The sequence below is a fragment of the Pipistrellus hanaki genome, assembly GCF_964339955.1.
Source record: "Pipistrellus hanaki genome assembly, chromosome: 6".
Lineage (NCBI taxonomy): Eukaryota > Metazoa > Chordata > Mammalia > Chiroptera > Vespertilionidae > Pipistrellus > Pipistrellus hanaki.
In genome coordinates this window covers 5,275,030-5,294,024 of record NC_140508.1, presented here as the reverse complement: position 1 = coordinate 5,294,024, position 18,995 = coordinate 5,275,030, and the positions used below count along the sequence as shown (strand labels likewise).

Below are 18,995 nucleotides of genomic sequence, written 5' to 3'. Positions count from 1 at the left end.
GGGCCTCTGCCATTCCACGAGAAGGGCTGTGCCGGCTCAGTCTCGCACGGCACTTCCCTGCTGAGAGCACGTGTCCAGAGAAGCAACACAGACAAGCAGCCCCAAGTGGCAAAGTGCTGTGATGCCCGTGAGGGACCAGCCCTGCTTCTCCAAGACCTTCTCAGGAGTAGGCCACACCTGTATGAAATCCGAGGTCCCGGTGACACCTGACCTTGACCCCTCCCCCTCTGGGAAGGCAGCACCTCTCCTGGGAGAGAGCTGCACCACCCAAAGCACCGGATGCAACCATCCAGCCCCAACACTGAGCTCCCTATTAGCTCTCTGGCACCAGTGGGTCCCTTCCCATCATATACACTTTACACAAGACACGCTCCTCGAGGTTGAGCTGTCTGCATAGCCGACTCCCGGGGACTGTCAGGAAAACGGGCCCTGGGTCCATGGGCACACGGCTGCACCCAGGACTGTTACAACACAGGGCTTCCAGGTGCAAAGCTACAAAATCAAGTCTTCAGAGCAAGTCTTGGCTTTCAAAAGAGTTTTAATTACAAATGTGATTCTGAAGCCTGGGCACACAAAAGTGACACCCTCTCAGAGGGAACTCACCACTCCATGCATGTGCATGTGTACATGTGCACACATGTGGGTGTGCACATGTGTGTGTTTGTGTGTGCACGCCCGTATGCAGCAGATTGTCTTCCATTCAGAGAGTGGTACCATGATCTACGTGTTGATATTTCTATAGAAAGAAAGTCACCTGATCAGGACATGTGCAGAGATGAATGTACACCCGTGTTCTGTGAAATAACCCAATTCACCTTCAGTAGCCTCTGCTCTGACCCCCAGTGCACACCAGGTGTGGCCTCCTGTCTCCTGAGTTTCAAACACGCATGCTGGGAAAACAAGGACACAGTGCTGTGGTGACAGACCAAACGTTCTAACGAGTGGCTCGTTTGTGACATGGGTTTGGCCCGCAGTGACAGTGACAGCCCTGGAGACCAGAGCGACACGGCCAGAGGCAGGGCTCCCTTCAAGGCTGGGAGCCGTCTGGGCACTTGGTCAGCAACTTGCAGTGTTTCTGGACCCTGTCATGGCAATGCTTCCGTTTGCATATACAGTTGGCAATTAATGCATGTCTTGCTCTTCAGCAAATCCTAGTCAAGCAGCTTTAACTTAAATATTTAAAAGTTATCTTTCATCATTGAAGGTTGGCAAAAACACACAGAACCTGACAGCGACCATTTCATTTAATCCAATGCTCTGAAACACTCATTCTGTTCCCGACGCAGACAGCAGTTCCTAGCCGCAGAGAGCTCGCTGCAGGGTTAGTTTCAAGATCTGTCTTTTCTGTTACTGGTTCCAATTTAAACTACTTTTGGACACTGTGACGCTGCATTCTAAGGAGGAACACGGTCCCTCCTTCCTGTTCCTTGCGCTAGTTTCAAATTTATCCAGGCTGCTGTCGGGTGAGCATGCCCCAGCTGACCTGTCACATAGAAGGAGTTGAAGAATGTTCCTTTCCAAGTTTTAATGAAAACATGATGATCCCAAGGGAAGCTTTATGGAGAGACGGCAACGATAATGAATGGCTGGCAATCAAAAGTTAATTAGGATCGAGTCCTCAGCCAGGATGGTGCTTTCTCCGTGAACACGGTCCTTAGAAAGGCCGGTGCTGCCGTACTCGGAACTCAAGGAGCCACGTGGCGGAGTCCAGCTGGCAGAGGCCCGGGTCCTGGGGCACTCCCTGACCTCAGTAGATGTCCGGGCAGCCTGAGAAATCCCGCTCGAAGTAGCCACCTGAGTACAGCCAGTCGGGGGTCCCGGTGTGTGGATTCCTGCCCTGGTGGAACCACCTGCAACACAGAAGAGGCTCAGGGATGGCTGGGCAGTCACTGCTGCCGGCCTCCGGGCAGGACAGAGAATCCTCTAATTAGCCATCACCCAGAAATGTGCGTTTCTAAAGGCAGCCACTTCAACTCGGGCTTAGTAATCACATTTTCACAACTACACTCCCCTGCACACATCCCCAATGTCAGCCTCACTTCCTGACAAACCTCGTGGAGTTAACAGAAAACACTCAGGCGGGGCCATCACCAGAGAAGGGGCGCTGAACCCCAAGCCACTTTGTGCCTTCCAGTGAGAACAGTGACAGTGCTATTTCCATCCTTTCGAGATGGCCAGGTCTGCACGGTCTGTTAACTGGGAGGGGCGGATCAAGGACAGAGAGGGTCACAATGGCCTCCAGCTTGTCTATGAGCCAAACCAGTCACTGTCATTAGCCTCCATCAGGCTCCCAGCACATCCGTCACCCCCCTTGGCCTCTGAGTGGTGGAGAGAAGTGGGAGCAGGTGTGGCGGACTCGCGGGGTAGAAGTAATTGTCTTCTCAAGATACAATGTCATTATTTTCACAATAAAAAAATACAGTGTAGGAACACTATTTTCAACTATCGTTTCCTGAAACAGCAAATTCCACATATCAAACTATCCTATATAGTAAAGATGCAATATGCAAATTGACCATCACACGCTCCCATAAGATGGCCACCCCCATGTGGTCACAATATGGCTGCCATAAGATGGCCGGTAGGGAAGGACAGTTGTGGGCGATCAGGCCTGCAGGTGAGGGCAGCTGGGGGGGGGGGGACCAGGCTGTCAGGGGAAGGCAGTTGGGGGTGACCAGGCCAGCAGGGGAGGCCAGTTGGGGGCAACCAGGATTGCAGAAGAGGGAAGTTAGGAATGTGGGGACCAGGCCTGCAGGTTAGGGCAACTGGGGGGAGAGGGGGGGACAGGCAGCAGGGGAGGCCTGTTGGGGGGGACCAGGCTAGCAGGGGAGGGCAGTTGGGGGGGACCAGGCAGCAGGGGAGGCCAGTTGGGGATGACCAGGCTGGCAGAGGAGGACAGTTAGGGGTGACCAGGCTGGCAGAGGAAGGCAGTTGAGGGGGACCAGGCCAGCAGGGAAGGTCAGTTGGAGGGGAACCAGACTTGCAGGAGAGGGCAGGTGGGGATGTGGGGACCAGGCCTGCAGGGGAGGGCAGTTGAGGATGTGGATACCAGGTTGCAGGGGAGGACAGTTTGGGGGGGGGGGGGTGACCAGACCTGCAGGGAAGGGCAGTTAGGGGCAACCAGGTGGGCAGGGGAGGACAGTTGGGGGCAACCAGGCCTGCAGGGGAGGGCAGTTGGGGTGATCAGGCCAGCAGGGGAGAGCAGTTGGGGGCAATTGGGCCGGCAGGGGAGCATTTAGGCATCAATAAGGCTGGCAGGGGAGTGGTTAGGGGGTGATCAGGCTGGCAGGCAGAAGCAGTTAGGGGCAATCAGGCAGGCAGGCAGGCAAGTGGTTGAGAGCCAGCTGTCTCGGATTGTGAGAGGGATGTCCGACTGCCAGTTTAGGCTTGCTCCCACAATGATCAGGCCTAAAAAAGCAGTCAGACATGCCCCAAGGGGTCCAAGATTGGAAAGGGTGCAGGCTAGGCTGAGGGACACCCCCCCCCCCCCCCCCCGCCAACCCTGTGCACGAATTTCATGCACAGGGCCACTAGTCCTATACAATAAAAGTCTAATATGCTAAGTGTCCCGTCGTCCAGTTGGCCATTCAACCAATCAAAGTGTAACATGCTATTGATATGCTAAGGACACTCAACCGCTTGCTATGACATGCACTGACCACCAGGGGCAGACAGTCGAGCAGTTGGCCAATCACTATGACATGCACTAACCACCAGGGGGCAGATGCTCTGACTGGTAGGTTATATTGCTACTGAAGTCCAGCTAATCAGGACTGAGCAAGATGGCCAAACATGCCCTGGAGCCCTCCTGTGGTCCCTCCTTTGCTGTCCAACCTCCCACGTCCCTCCCTGGCCCAAATCGTGCACCAATGGGGTCCCTTGGCTTGGCCTGCACCCTCTCGCAATCCAGGCTAAGGGACACCCCCACCCCGAGTGCACAAATTTCATGCACGGGGGGGGGGGGGGGGGGATTAATGCACCAGGCCTGTAGTTAAGAACATAATATTAAATAGGAAGCCCAACCCCTTTGAAAGTTAGTTTTAAAAACGATAGCCGCATAAAAGTCACCAGGTGACTTCACTGGGCCCTGAACACGACAGGCAAAAATATCCTGGTTAACAACTCAGAACCACCAGTTTTCTAAGACTACAATTGTAGCTTACATGTACCTTTAAATTTTGTTTAAACATTACAGTACTTAACCAAGTCCTTATTAAGTGGACTGTTGTCACATCTATAATAATAAAAGTGTAATATGTTTATTAGAGCGGACATCCTTCCGACCAAGCCAAGGCTGGTAGCAGCCGGAGGGAAGCCTGGGTCCGAGGTGCCAGAGGGAAGCCAGTGCTGGCACTAGGGGAAGGCCTTGCATGAATTTCATGCACCGGGCATCTACTTATGACTATGAAAGAACAAATGACAACTAATTTGTGATACTCCTCTGGGTCAAGGCCTGTGCAGGCACACACATGTGCACTCCACTCACATGTTCATGGGATGAGTGCTCCCAGGCAGGGGAAAGACAGCCAGCCCGCTCCCATCACGGCCACTGGGGCACCGGATCATATGGATGGGGAACATGTGGGGATAGCACGCCACTCCCAGCAGCACCTGGGGGCTTCTGGGCGCACAGTACCTCTTCTCTGAGAACTGTTTCCCCTCAGTTAGTGGGTTGGCTCTGGCTATATTGCCTTTTTAATTTACCATACTTAAAAAGTGCTCAGGGTCAAATATCCAGGGGCCAGGAATGGGAGGCCGGTCCCAGGTGACCTGTCTCACTCCAGCAGGTGGCACTACTTTTGGGAGCATCAGCCTATCAGCGTGGTGGGTACAGCCTGGACAAGGAGCCGAAGCAGAGATGACTTCTCAGCCACAGGGGTGTGGGTCCTCCTCACTGTGCCCAGGTGTGTGTAGTCCTCCTCACTGTGCCCAGGTGTGTGTAGTCCTCCTCACTGTCCCCAGGTGTGTGGTCCTCCTCACTGTGCCCAGATGTGTGTGGTCCTCCTCACTGTCCCCAGGTGTGTGTAGTCCTCCTCACTGTGCCCAGATGTGTGTGGTCCTCCTCACTGTGCCCAGGTGTGTGTAGTCCTCCTCACTGTCCCCAGGTGTGTGTGTGGTCCTCCTCACTGTGCCCAGGTGTGTGTAGTCCTCCTCACTGTCCCCACGTGTGTGTAGTCTTCCTCACTGTCCCCAGGTGTGTGGTCCTCCTCACTGTCCCCAGGTGTGTGGTCCTCCTCATTGTCCCCAGGTGTGTGGTCCTCCTCACTGTGCCCAGGTGTGTGGTCCTCCTCACTGTGCCCAGGTGTGTGTAGACCTCCTCACTGTGCCCAGGTGTGTGTAGTCCTCCTCACTGTCCCCAGGTGTGTAGTCCTCCTCACTGTCCCCAGGTGTGTGTAGTCCTCCTCACTGTCCCCAGGTGTGTGGTCCTCCTCACTGTCCCCAGGTGTGTGTGGTCCTCCTCACTGTCCCCAGGTGTGTGGTCCTCCTCACTGTCCCCAGGTGTGTGTAGTCCTCCTCACTGTCCCCAGGTGTGTGGTCCTCTTCACTGTCCCCAGGTGTGTGGTCCTCCTCACTGTGCCCAGGTGTGTGGTCCTCCTCACTGTGCCCAGGTGTGTGGTCCTCCTCACTGTCCCCAGGTGTGTGTAGTCCTCCTCACTGTCCCCAGGTGTGTGGTCCTCCTCACTGTCCCCAGGTGTGTGTGGTCCTCCTCACTGTCCCCAGGTGTGTGTGGTCCTCCTCACTGTGCCCAGGTGTGTGGTCCTCCTCACTGTGCCCAGGTGTGTGTAGTCCTCCTCACTGTCCCCAGGTGTGTGGTCCTCCTCACTGTCCCCAGGTGTGTGTGGTCCTCCTCACTGTCCCCAGGTGTGTGGTCCTCCTCACTGTCCCCAGGTGTGTGTAGTCCTCCTCACTGTCCCCAGGCGTGTGGTCCTCTTCACTGTCCCCAGGTGTGTGGTCCTCCTCACTGTGCCCAGGTGTGTGGTCCTCCTCACTGTGCCCAGGTGTGTGGTCCTCCTCACTGTCCCCAGGTGTGTGTGGTCCTCCTCACTGTCCCCAGGCGTGTGGTCCTCTTCACTGTCCCCAGGTGTGTGGTCCTCCTCACTGTGCCCAGGTGTGTGGTCCTCCTCACTGTGCCCAGGTGTGTGGTCCTCCTCACTGTCCCCAGGTATGTGGTCCTCCTCACTGTCCCCTCATCCACGCAGGGTCTCACCTTGTCTGCCACTCCGTGTCCTCCTTGGCGCGCTCCTTCCGGGCTTCCCTCTGCTTCTCCTCCAGCCGCTCCTTCTCCTGGCTCGCCAGATCTAGGCCCAAGCACACGGCTGGGTGAGGAGTCAGGTGGACAGTGACGCTCCTGGTCACCGTTCGAGAACCATGGAGAGTAACTGTCGTCAGGAAACCAAACCCAAAGGCCTTGGCCCGGGACGTAGAGAGACAATGGGGTCCTAGTGCAGTACCAGCCCCGGGCAGGTGCTCAGCCCTGGGCCATGTCACCCACAGGGGCAATGTCAGTAGAGCCCTGGCATGGGTCCCACCCTGGAGCCACTTCCTTCACACCGACGGTTACATCAACCTTAACCCTCGGGTCAGCGGCTGTGCTGTCCCAAGGACTGAGGACCCGACCACAGGTGCCCACCCACCGCCCTGCCCTCCACACACGTCCCTGAGCAATTTGCTGACCCACAAACCGCAGCAGGCGCACCCTGCATAGGCACCGGGAGTGCTGCTGCCCTCGCTCAGAGCAATGCGTGGTGAGCAGGAGGCAGCCGCTCATCACACTGACCCCGCCTGCCGCCCCACAGCGGTCACCCAGCGTGTGCCGCCAGGTGCCGGACTCAGGACTGTCGCATCCCACCTGCAGCAGGGCCCACACGACGGCTGTGGGGACTTTATCGACCAGCATGCGGTTCTGAAAGGCAGCCTGCACTCTACCTAAGAATCGAGTACTGGGACTTGACTGGTGTGTATTCCTCTTCATCGCATCTTTCTAGTAACTTAACCTTACTGTTATTTACAAAAGTCCAGTCCTACAGGCTGGACTCTGAAACCGTCACGCTGGCAGTCCGCGTGCTGTGCCGTCCCCGGGCGGCCACGTAACTGCCCAGTGCTCAGGCACGCACCCATGTTGCCGTTCTCCATGCTTCGGATGTCGGGACGCAGGCGGCAGTCTGTGGGGGCCAGGATCTTCTCCATGCCCGTCTGCAGTTCGTTGAGACTGACAGTGAAACTGGTGAAGTTATACATCTGAGGACAGACAGAAATCTGTGACGGCACCGCCCACCCTGGAGCCACAGACACGCTCCCTGGAGACGCCCCGTCAGGATCACACGGGGCAGGGTTCCTTCCTGGGCCCGAGACGCACCAGCCTGGGCTCCTCTAGGCCACCCTACTTGATGCCCAACTTGTAGGTCTGACTCCCCAACATCTCTGGGATGAGTGGCTTATTTTTCACATGCTCTGCTATGTTATTGGACATGGTAATACAATAAAAAATTATAATACATTGTATATTTATTCTAATTCAGAATATGAAAAGTACTATATAATTTATTACATAATGTTATATTTATTATGTATTTTAATATATATTATTGTATGCAACAAATTTATATGTAATAGAAATTGTCAGTTTAATTTTCAAAAATAAATGTCAAAATGCACTGAAGCATTTAAATTGACACACTGGGAAAACAACCCCTGCAAGCCACTCTGGAAACCCCTTTGGGTAAGATGTGGTTGTATAGACCTTCCAGGGTACATGGTGTGTCCCGAGGCACCTCTACCCAGGAGAATCCGGGGCCACTGTGATACTGTGATGTGTGCAGACATGCGTGCCAATTCTGTGTCAACATGCCATGACTCATGCAGACAGAGCACTGCTGTGTTGCTGGAGGTTCTGCGGGACAGGAAGTCCTCGGAGGCTCACACTGAGCTCAGCCTGATCAGGGGATGGAGGGTCCTCTATCTGCTCTGGGACAGAGGCCTGAGGTAGCTGGTGTGCACATGGGGCTGGAAGGGCAGGTAGGGGGGAAGCACTGACCTGGGCAGAGTTGGGGGGCCGGGTGTTAATCCTCCAGAGGAGCCTGCTGCCTGGAATGACCTGCACAGTGTCCTGGACCTCAGGCACGGCGTCCACTTCAGTGCCAGCGTCCTCCACGCCAATGGCCTGAAACACAGAGCACGCTGGTCGGCAGCCGGAGGGAGTGGCCCTCGGGTGCCTTTCACCCCGTTCTGAGCCCACGCAGAGCACGATGAGGAAGGAGGCGCCGCTGCCCCGCTGTGGCCTACAGGCTGGGCTCCCCTGCCCCTGCACGGGCTCCTGCACAGGGGCCCCGAACACAGGGTGCGGAGTCAGTGGCAGGCACGGCTGTCCTCCTGGGAGTCAGGCACCATGAAAGGAGGAACTGGCACCATCAAGAGCACATTCATCTAAGCTAAGGGGACTGAGCAGCTCATTTCTGAGAGGGGCACTTCCCTCCGCGCTGTCCTCAATAAGGACGTGGTCCAGACGGGGGATCGCGTGATATCCCAGCACTTCTAGACCACACCCCACTGGAGACCAAGCCCTTTACAGAGATATGCCGCCTGCGGCTACCTTTCCAACCCGAGGGCGCCTGGAGATGGAGCAGTGGTTATTCACGCAGCTGCTGGGGACAGTGTGCTGGTGTGACAAGTGTCTGTGTGACCCACGCAGTTTAAGGGCCCGCCACCTGACAGCAGGCACACAGTGAGGTCCAGAGCTAAACCTCACTCTGTCCCCTCCAGGCTGCCCAGGACAGCGAAGCTCAGTGCACACCGAAGGCATCAGCCAGGGTCTAACACGCCGGTCTGCACAGTCTCTAAGTGGAATTTAACTTCTCTGAGTGACAGGTCATGGAAGCCACACTGCCGGCACATGGGAACGACCACATGAAGACACGGAGCAGGCGGGAAGGCCTGTGCCGCCTGAGGGGCGTGTCATCGAGAACACGGGGCGCCTCTGTGAGCGCATCTCCAGGTCCAGCTCCGAGGCTTAGGGCAGCGGGATGCAGGCTCCCGGGAGAAGCCCCCTGCCTGGCACAGCCCTGACTGTAGGTGTCGTCTGGACTCAGAACTGAAACGGCAGAGGACGCTCACTCGCCTGAACAGGTCTAAGCTGACAGGGCAGGCAGACAGGAGGTCTGTTAAGAGGCATCCAGAACATGGCATTTCCAGAAGGAAATGGAAGCGCCTGGTTCTACTTTGCTTGCCTGGGGGACAGACGCTGTGACACAGGACCTGTGCCCTCCCGCTGTCAGAGTGCAGATACACCCTCCCGACCCAGTGGCCCACAGACAGCAGCTTCACTGGCAGCAGGTTCTGTGCCTCGTCTTCCCACAGGGCCCTGCTGGGGGTCATGGCCGGTTCCTCTGCCAAGCAGTGCTAGGAGCGGGGCAGGAATGGTGCGAGAGCGGGGCAGGAGCGGGGCAGGAGGGGGGCAGGAATGGTGCGAGAGCGGGGCAGGAGCGGGGCAGGAGGGGGGCAGGAGAGGAGCAGGAGGGGGGCGGGAGCGGGGCAGGAGCAGGACAGGAGGGGGGCAGGAGAGGAGCAGGAGGGGGGCGGGAGCGGGGCGGGAGTGGGGAGCGGGGGGGTGGGAGTGGGGCGGGAGTGGGGAGTGGGGGTGGGAGCAGGGGCAGGAGTGGGGCGGGAGGGGGGCGGGAGCGGGGCAGGAGTGGGGAGTGGGGGTGGGAGCAGGGCAGGAGCGGGGTGGGAGCGGGGCAGGAGCGGGGCAGGAGCGGGGCAGGAGTGGGGTAGGAGTGGGGTAGGAGCCGGGCAGCGCCTTACCGACTGTGACTTCCTCGGGGTCTCCCCTCTCCGCTCCTGCTTCCGGAAGGACTCATACGCCGCAGGGTCTATGCCCCACAGACACTCCGTCCACTTGCCGTAGATGATGAAGAGCTTCTTCTTGCTGGAACCAAGGGGTTTGGAAGCCAGGCTCAGACAGACCACCCACCCCAGTGCAGCATCCCTTCCACCGCGGCGTCAGTCCTGCCTGGCTGTCCTCTTACAATCTTAGGCTACCTCTGCACAAAGACGCAAAGACAAAAACTTGCATTTTAGGATCTCTGCTCTGCCATTCGACACTGATGGTCCTGATACCGAATACCAAAGGAAGGAAGAGGGAAGGGCAATAGCTAACAAGGTGGGTGAGGGTGGAGACAGGCAAAGAGGCCATGCTCAGATGTAAAACCCCATGTGCCGACCCCCCGTGAGCGCTGACTTCGAGCCCTTTCTCTATAAACCCCGGACAGGCCTCTTCCCGCGGAGCGTGCTTTTCCCTCCAGGCCACACTGACAGGCGGACTCCGTGTCCTTCTGCCACCTGCTTCCTCAGGCAGTAACAACCTCTGGGCCCTTCCCAGACGGGCCTCCTGTTGGCTCCCGAAGGAGCAGAGCCAGCGTCGGGCGGTTCCTGTGCAGCCTCCGGGAGAGCACAGGGGCCCCGAGCTCCCGGGAAAGCTGCTGTGCCAGGGGGGGCCGGGGCACCGTCCTCAGAGGCCCAGCCTAGAGGCCGCACCCTCTCAGGAGACAGCTCGATGGACGCGCACTGTCACTCACAGGCCAGCGTCAGGAAACGGCTCACTCGAGTTTGGGGTGGAAAACAAAACCAGACCAGTGGGCGCCGGACCTCCGGGGAGAGGCTGCTGTCCTGAGGGTGCAGGAACAGTGGTTCCCAGGCTGAGTGGGACTGGGCAGAAGGCCTGCTGCTCGCAGGAGCTTGTTTCTACTGAGCATGGACAGATTCAGGGAGCGGAAAGGAGTCTTGGCCATTACTTGGCCCAAATCACTTATGGGGGAAATGAGAAAATTGAGACCCAAAACGAGATTACTAAACCAAAGAGGGGAAAACTCAGACAATGTGCTAAAACGATACTAACCATTTCTCTGCTCAAAGCCTTTAACTTCCCCCTTTACGACTGGCAGAACCAGTGTCGTGTGGTGAAGCTCACAGAGCCTCGCGAGCTTCACCGCCCGCCCGCACACATGGCGCGGGAGGACATGGGGCCAGACTACAGCCGCGTGGTCTGCAAACCGGCAGCAGCATCTCAGGAGCCCTCCTGCTTCCGCCTGTCCACATGGCCCCGCCACTCCCCACCCTTGGAGTGACGCTAAAGCTGCTTTTACCTCCTGTTATGCTCAATCATGAAATGGTTTTCTAAGTAAAGAACGGTACAAAGGGGTCCTAATTTTTCCTGCCCTGAACAGACATCATTGTTTAATGACCTTCTTTGAAGTGCACACATGCTCTCTGAGCCAACCCGCACGCGGACCTACTTTTTGTCTTGAATGTGTCCTTCCACTTTGTGAAGCTCTTTTCCAAACAGCCCGCAGGGTCTGAAGTGGAGCACACATTTGTCTCCAGTCCTGCGGGAGAAGCACAGGCCTCGGTTGTGGGACTTGAGCCGTCCAGAAAGATGAGAGAGCGGGAGACAAGGTGAGAGAGGAAGAGCAAGAACAGGAGTGGGAGAGGGAGGGGAAGCAAGAGGGGGGAGGGAGGGAGGGAAGGAGACAGGGAAGGAGGGAGAGCAGAGGCTGCCTGGGGCTGGGGAGTGACAGCCAAGGGCACAGGGACCTTTCCAGGGTGACGGGAAGGCCCCAGCAGTGCCCGCGGGGACAGCTGCACAGTCCAGTACTTAGTACATATCACTCTATCCTTAGGTGCCCACTTTTACTGGGTGGACTTTATGACATGTGAATTACATCTCAATGAGGTTGTGGAAAACAGAACTGGTATCAAGGATGTCCAGGAAGAAGGAATGACAGGCCGCAGTGTGGACAGGACAGAGGATGATCACTGTATTGTTTAAAATTTCAAACTAAGACGAAACCGATTTGGCTCAGTGGATAGAGCATCTGCCTGCGGTCTGAAAGGTCCCAGGTTCAATTCCGGTCTGTGCACATCCCCAGTAGGAGGTGTGCAAGAGGCAGCTGATCGATGATTCTCTCTCATTGATGTTTCTAACTCTCTATCCCTCTCTCTTCCTCTCTGTAAAAAAATCAATAAAATATATTTTTAAAAATTTCAAAATAAGTTAACTTGTGATTAGAAAGAAAACTTTCAACACAGAGCGTGAACGGTGCCTCACGCTGACCAGAACCAATTCCCACCAACGCGAGGGAATTGGACAGCGAGGTGGACAGGGAGGGGCAGAGCAGAGTGAAAGCGAGTCCTGAGATCACAGCCAGCCTCCAGGACAGTGTGTGGGCCACGCGGCGTGCGGTACCTGTGGTTTAGGATCTCCACCGTGCCGTACTGCTCTATCCAGAGCTTCCCGATGATCACGTTGTGCACACAGCAGGTAGGGTTGGTCCAGGTGTAGGCCTCATTGTGTCTGTCAGAGACCAGAAAGCACGCCTGTCAGAGCCAGCAGACACCGGTGCGGACGAGGAAAGCAGCAGCAGGGAGTAATTGCCCTAATACCCACGGCAGAGAGCACTGCTTTGAACTCCCTCCAATAGCGGCTCCTTACTTAGCATTCGTTTGATTCTTCTTTCCTTTGTAGCAACAACAAAGGTTTCTACTTGATATCAATGCGACTGAGACAAAGAGCTCTGCTGTGAGGATGTGAGAGCCACCACCTCCCGCCAGGTGCTCCCAGTGGGATGCGTGGTCTGCAGTTTGCAACAGCACTGCGCACACCTTCCCTTTTGTTCCTCATCCTCCCGTGACCTGACCCCAGAAGAAAAGGCCCCCGGACATGAAGGGAGCGGATTGCCAGATCTGTGTCCCAGGGAGGCTGCGACATCAGCTCGGTGCAGGGTATTTCGAGACAAATATCTGCAATGCCTTGAATCTCCCAGTTGGAAGCCAGACACTTGAACCAACAAGGTTTGCAACCTTTCAACTCTACCCGCCTTGTCCCAGGAAAGTGAAGAAGACCACCGCGAAGTCTCCCGGAAGAACTGCTCCCCGAGGTTCCTATGCACCCCTGGCAGCCAGCCAGGCAGGGCCAACAGGGAACAGGTTCCATCCAATGCTCCCACGGTGCTGCCGCAGCTCAGAACAGCCCCTCCCTCCCCCATTGTGGCCTGGACTCTGATGGCTCTGCAGATGCTACAGACTCCACTTTTGAGCTTTTGCTTTGAGGTGTGGACAAAAAGAGGCCACATGCTAACCTGACTAATTCAGGGAGGCCTGCATGGTGGTGTTGCAAACTCAGTAACCACAGGATGGTCTGAAATTAAACTTTTTAAACTAAAAGCAGTGACGGTTCGAAGTCCTGTTCTAGGTGAGTCTCTTCCCTGACGAGGTCCATCTCCACCTTAGCCGAGCCTGTTGTCTTTCTGCATCTCAGACAACCTATCCCGGAGGTCAGAGTAATTTCCCTTTTCTGGACCCCTCAGAGCACAGGCACCACTCTGCGGAGACATAACCCCCCCCCCCTGTCATGGAGTTAATTGTTAACTATCCCGCACCCGCTGGGTAAAAGAAGCAGGTGTCCATCATTTTACTTCTTATCCAATCCCAGAGGTCTCCCGCTGTGCTTACTCCCGCCCCCCTCACCCACCACCAATGGAGTTCCTGTGACCACCCGCCCTCCTGTGACAGTGATGCATGAACAAGGTGCAGCCCGCTGTTCTCCAGAGCCCTGTCTCCACACTGGAGGTTCTGCTTCCGGCAATTATCCACAGTTTGGCTCAAATAAACTCGCAAACACTCTTCACAGGCTGAACGTTTTTTACGTTAGCAGTGTGTTATCGACATCAGATCGGGGCAGGCAGATTTAGACTGGACAGGGGTGGGGCATCCTCCAAGGTACCCCTTGCTGTGGCTCCGGAATTCACCCCGCCTGCACTCGGCAGGGCAGGTCTGTGTGACCAACAGCACAGTGTGGGGGAGGGTGCAGTTGAGTCATTTCTGGGTCAGGTCATAAAAGACACTGGCTCCCTCCTGGTGGCTTCTCCCCTTGGACCCCCGGCTCTGAGGGACGTCAGCACCAACTGCCAGGGAAACAGGTATGTGCCCAAGTCCCAGGTGCCCAGCATGACCCTGCGCAAGTCCCGGCTGCTCAGAAACCACGTCCTGAGCTGCAGAGTGGGGTCTTCGCACAGGATAGGTCACTGCTACAACAGTGCCCGGAGTGTGCGCAGGCCACGAGGGAGCACGCCCAGGCCGCCTGGGGCGTGTCAGGTGGGCACTAACAGGGGGCAGCCCGGCCCCTCCCTCCAGAGAAGAGCCCCAGGGAAGAGGTTTCCTTCCACAAACAGCTGAGGGGAGGGAGGCAGCTCCGGCCCAGGAGGCTCACCTGAGAAGCTCCAGAGTGATGGTGCCCCGGGGCTCCGCTTCCACGCTCTTCCCCCAGAACTTGAGCTTCGGGTAGATGGAGCCGTGGAACAGGAAGTCCTGACCGAGTCCTTCAGAGTAAAACGCACTAACAGGAGGGTGGTGGCTGACCTGCTCGGATATGAACCTGAACCCTAGGTCTTCCCTAGGCACGAAAAGAGAGGGGAGCCCGTTAGTGACAGCAAAACCCATGAAGGCAGCACAGCGTCCCTGTCAGCTCAGGGGCCACGCGCACGGGACTGCAGGGCCCTCATGTCCCGGAGAGGCCCTGGGAAATGGGGACCACTCCACGCTGCCACACGTGGCAGAAATATGCAACACAGAATTATGCTCTGGTGTCACACTTGCCTAATGCTGACACCACACGCATGCATTAAACTGTGCTCCACGGGGCCACCCAGCACACGGAGGTCTGCAAGCATCTCTTAGAGCAGCGATCACCAATTGGTGGTTCGTGAGGTCCGAAAGGTTGGCGACCGCTTAGCCAGTGCCTGAGTGCACCCAGGGCAGACGCCTGCCGGCGCTCAAGGGCTACCCACTGCCCCCCGCCAGGAGCCATGACTCCCAGCCTTCCCAGGGGCTCCTCTTCCATCTCCTCTAGGCTCCTGTAAGGTGGGTGATGAGATGTCTCACGCTTTAAGATATTTCTGTCCAGGAAATAGGATTTTTAGTACACTCTCTTGTTCAAGAAGAATGTCATGTTTTAATTATTCCGGATCTGTGAATACACCTACAGTTGTAGTTTAATCATTATAAAAGCTCAACCTCATAATTACTAACTTAACTGGAATCTGAATTTCCAACCATTACAGAGGAAAAAAAGTTGAAAAAATAGATTTTTAAAGGTTGCCTGCCAAGGCATGTAATTTACACAATAAATGCCTGTCTAAGCAAAGCAGTCTTTTCTCAGCAGCAGCCCAGGAGGATCTGTGGCTCCCTAACAGGAAGGCTGCTCAGGTCCCAGGATGCACAATGAGCCACAGACACGGGCACGCGGGGACCTGGGACTGAGATGGGAGAGTGAACTGGGGTTTAGAAAGAGCGTGAGTTTTCTCTGTCCGGCGTGGAATGGTGGTCCGGGCCTGATGGGGTGCAGATGAGGTGTTCACCCAGCACTCAGCACTAGTCATGTTCCTTCATCCCATGGGGCTTATTTCCACCGCCAAAGTTCTGTTCATACCATGCCTTGACTCCCTTTTGTTCAAGACATTTCAATGACACTCGGAATGTACCAAGATACTAACTAACCCCTCTGCTCGCATCTAGCTGAGGCCGGATCCCGGCCACGGGCACCCACACCTGCAGACAGAGGCAGACACCCGCTCAGCATAAGTATCAGGACAACGCTACTGGATTCCAATAAAAGACCCCCTTAGTAGTGACTCTTGGGCATCTGGGCCTCAGTTTCCCCGTATCTAAACTGAAGGCACAGGGCTGCTCACCGTCTCTCTCGCTGTGGCATGCTGTAGCCCATGGTCACCTGCTGCACCTGTCATCGGCAAAGAAGCCCGGGAGGCACACACTGCTGCTCTCTGCTAGCACATCCGCTTTCTCCACTTAGCAAGACTTCGAGACCACTGCTCGCCACCAGCCCACGCAGCCCCACCGAGAATCCAGACGGCATTCCCATACCAGTGGAGCCAGGGGAGGACAGCCACGGCACCGGCGGGCGAGTGAGACACCGATCTGCCTCTGGGGTGTGACCACTAACCCATGTCACACCGGGGAGCGGGGGCCTGCAGGTGCTCAGGCCTGCCCGCGTCTCCAAACAATGATCCTGCCCCCACATGGTCTGTGACCAGAGCTGACACAGCTGCACACACCATCACAGCCTCTACTCACCTCAGCGCCATTGTAAGCAGACAGACACCCCAATTCCCCAGCCACTCACTCACCTAATCATCACAACACATGTGTAGTAAAGGGCTGGCGACCTCAGTTAGAAACTTCAAAGAAACTTCACTTCTCTGTGCCCAAGATGCCACTGACCAAATAACACACCATTATTTTATTGTATAAAAGAAAGAAAAAGCCGAGACCAGTTTGGCTCAATGGATAGAGCGTCGGCTTGGGGACTGAAGGGACCCGGGTTCGATTCAGGTCAAGGGCATGTACCTTGGTTGCAGGCATATCCCCAGTAGGGGGTGTGCAAGAGGCAGCTGATCGATGACTCTCTCTCATCGATGTTTCTAGCTTTCTATCTCTCTCCCTTCCTCTCTGTACAAAATCAATAATATATATATTTTTTTTTTTTAAAAAAAAAAAAAAGAAAGAAAAAATGCTGCAAATTAAACTAGGACAGAAAAATGAAAAATGTCTTATCATCAATGAATACTACATTTAGAAAAAGTTTCAATAATCACGGGGAAGTGATGTGCATAAGGTTCAATGGAAAAGGACATAAACGAGCATTGCTGCATTATGGAAACGTGTGCGCACACAGGAGAGGACCGTGGCCAGACTTCAGCCCGACTCACAGATGTCCGACTCATCGTTCTCCCTTTTCCTAACTGTACACATCTCCTCAGCAGAGCACACTGTCATAACTAAAGACAAACTAGCATTTAATAAAGGACTGCAAGAGGCTCCCCCTGGGACCCGAGGGTGGGCGAAACAGGAAAGTCCATACATGCCACCAACTGCTCCGGAGCCGGCCAGGCTGTGACCCTCTGGCCTGGGGGCCCACACCCTGCCTGTGAGCTCTGGGTGGCACGCTCAGCCAGGCCGCCTGGACCAAGGCTCACTCTGAGCGACCACACAGCACGAGAGGCAGGGACCCTGGTCCACTTCACACCAAAGCTAACAAGCTTGTTCACAGACTCTCCCTTCTCCACTCCTGAGTCCAACACAGGATCACATTTCCAACTCTACTTCCCAGCACTAGGGTTTTGTTACAGATCGACCCGACATCCCCCATATGCGACCCCCCTCACCCCGGCAGTGCTCCAGGCCCCTCAGTGAACCTGCCATCCACAGGGCCGGCTGTCAGAGGGCAGAATCATGCTGCAGGAAGAACTGCACCCTCCGTCCTCCATAGCACCGTGCATGGCACTCAGGCCTGGCCTTACCTGACCAGCTCGTACGTCTCTCCCAGGAGTGGGTTGAATGGCTTGCCGGTCCTCTCCCACTGGGAAGCCACCGCCGACACTGCAAAGGCAGCCACACACTGCAAACAACACACAGGCCGTGAGCAGTCCCCACCAGGAAGGGCCCGAGGCTGCAGGGAGCAGCTGTCACCTGGCATGTCTGCATCAGGATTCACTATCTAGTGACTGTTCGGTCTTCCCCTGTAACGTGCCCAAGGTCACAGAGATTCCAGGAAGTGCCCTTTGTCACCACCACTTCCTCAAAACCACAGACAGCAGGAGCCCTGCTGCTTTCCAGGTCCCAGCCAGTCCTTCAGCATGCCCTGTGGCAAGGGCCATGCGTTTATCCCCTTTAAACACACATGGGCACATGAATACACATGGCACACATGCTGTATACATGCACATGGGCATGAACACACACAGGTACACTCACACACGCACGGGAACACGTGGACAGGCAAGCACATATACTCGCGCATACATGCACAGGCACAGGTGTGGTGCTAAAAAGACTGGGAGGAGCCGAGGCGCAGGCCCCATGCACTCCTGTGGAGAAACGCCCAGCACAAATGTCTCAGCTGCTGGCAGGACAGCACCCAGAGTGCGTGTGCACTGTGCTGCCTCTTCTCCCTTGGAGAGGTGCCCAGTCAAAGAGGGTCACATCCACTCACTGCCGCGGTCTGGCTCCCCCAGCGCAGGGCCCGCCCACCTGCATCCTCTCCAGGGCCTTGGGCTGGCAGGAGGCTCTGTGGACGAGGTAGATGTGCTCCATGTACTCCGTGATCCGCTGCAGGAAGCTCAGGGGCTCGTTGAAGGCGATGGGCATCGTGATCTTGGACAGCTCCTGGAGGGACAGCGGGGACATCACAGGCGGTTCCCAGGAAGCACAGCCCCTGGCCTGCCCCACGCGTCAGTCACTTCTTGGAGCAGCAAAGGCCTGTGGGAACAAGATCTGGAACCCGCTGAGCTGGGTGAACCGACCTGGAAGGGAAGCCAGGCCCTCCCGCCACATGGTGAGCTCCACTCTGTCTCCCATAGGATGGCTCCCAGTCCTCTGCCACTTCATGCCCCCTGCCCTGTTCCAGACCACGTGCACACCAAGGTGGCAGGAGCTGCCAACTGGCCGCCTCCAGTGGCCCTCCCCCTAGAATGTATGCATGCCTATGTTCACATCCTACAATAGCTAAGATCTATAAACAGCCCAGGTGCCCATCAGTAGATGAATGGATAAAAAAGCTATGGTACAGCCCTAGCTGGTTTGGCTCACTGGATAGAGCAACAGCCTGCACACTGAAGGGTCCTGGGTTCGATTCCAGTCAAGGGCAAATGCCCAACTTGCGGGCTTGATCCCCAGTATGCATGCAGGAGGCAGCTGATCAATGATTCTCATCACTGATGTTTCTCTCTCTCTCTCTCTCTCTCTCTCTCTCTCTCTCTCTCTCTCTCTCTCTTCCCCTTCCTCTCTGAAATCAATAAAAATACATATATATCTTTTTAAAAGGCTGTGGTACATTTATACCATGGAATACTATGCAGCAGTAACAAAGGAGAAGCTCTTGCCCTGTGAGACAGCATGGAGGGACCTGGAGAGTGTCACACTGAGTGACA

The 18,995-nt window shown here is 55.9% G+C and overlaps 1 protein-coding gene and 1 long non-coding RNA gene across 5 annotated transcripts in view; one reads left to right on the top strand and one right to left on the bottom strand.

The window, feature by feature from the left end:
* Window positions 1-520: 520 nt before the first annotated feature.
* The window catches only part of OSBPL2 (oxysterol binding protein like 2), a 42,671-nt gene continuing 24,196 nt past the window's right edge, over window positions 521-18,995 (bottom strand). For all 4 annotated transcript variants that reach the window (XM_084888996.1, XM_084888997.1, XM_084888995.1 and 1 more), the window contains exons 5-14: window positions 18,097-18,231; window positions 17,367-17,464; window positions 14,261-14,443; window positions 12,239-12,346; window positions 11,289-11,378; window positions 9,799-9,922; window positions 8,036-8,161; window positions 7,116-7,239; window positions 6,209-6,299; window positions 521-1,850 (exon numbers count right to left, since the gene is read on the bottom strand). In XM_084888996.1, the coding sequence (XP_084745122.1) occupies window positions 1,748-1,850; window positions 6,209-6,299; window positions 7,116-7,239; window positions 8,036-8,161; window positions 9,799-9,922; window positions 11,289-11,378; window positions 12,239-12,346; window positions 14,261-14,443; window positions 17,367-17,464; window positions 18,097-18,231 (1,182 nt within the window). In that variant the 3' untranslated portion in view covers window positions 521-1,747. The remainder of the gene's footprint in view (window positions 1,851-6,208; window positions 6,300-7,115; window positions 7,240-8,035; window positions 8,162-9,798; window positions 9,923-11,288; window positions 11,379-12,238; window positions 12,347-14,260; window positions 14,444-17,366; window positions 17,465-18,096; window positions 18,232-18,995) is intronic.
* On the top strand, window positions 1,857-5,909 carry LOC311625093. Its single transcript, XR_014795429.1, has 3 exons — window positions 1,857-5,167; window positions 5,276-5,362; window positions 5,751-5,909. It is a non-coding gene; the product is annotated as an uncharacterized lncRNA (long non-coding RNA).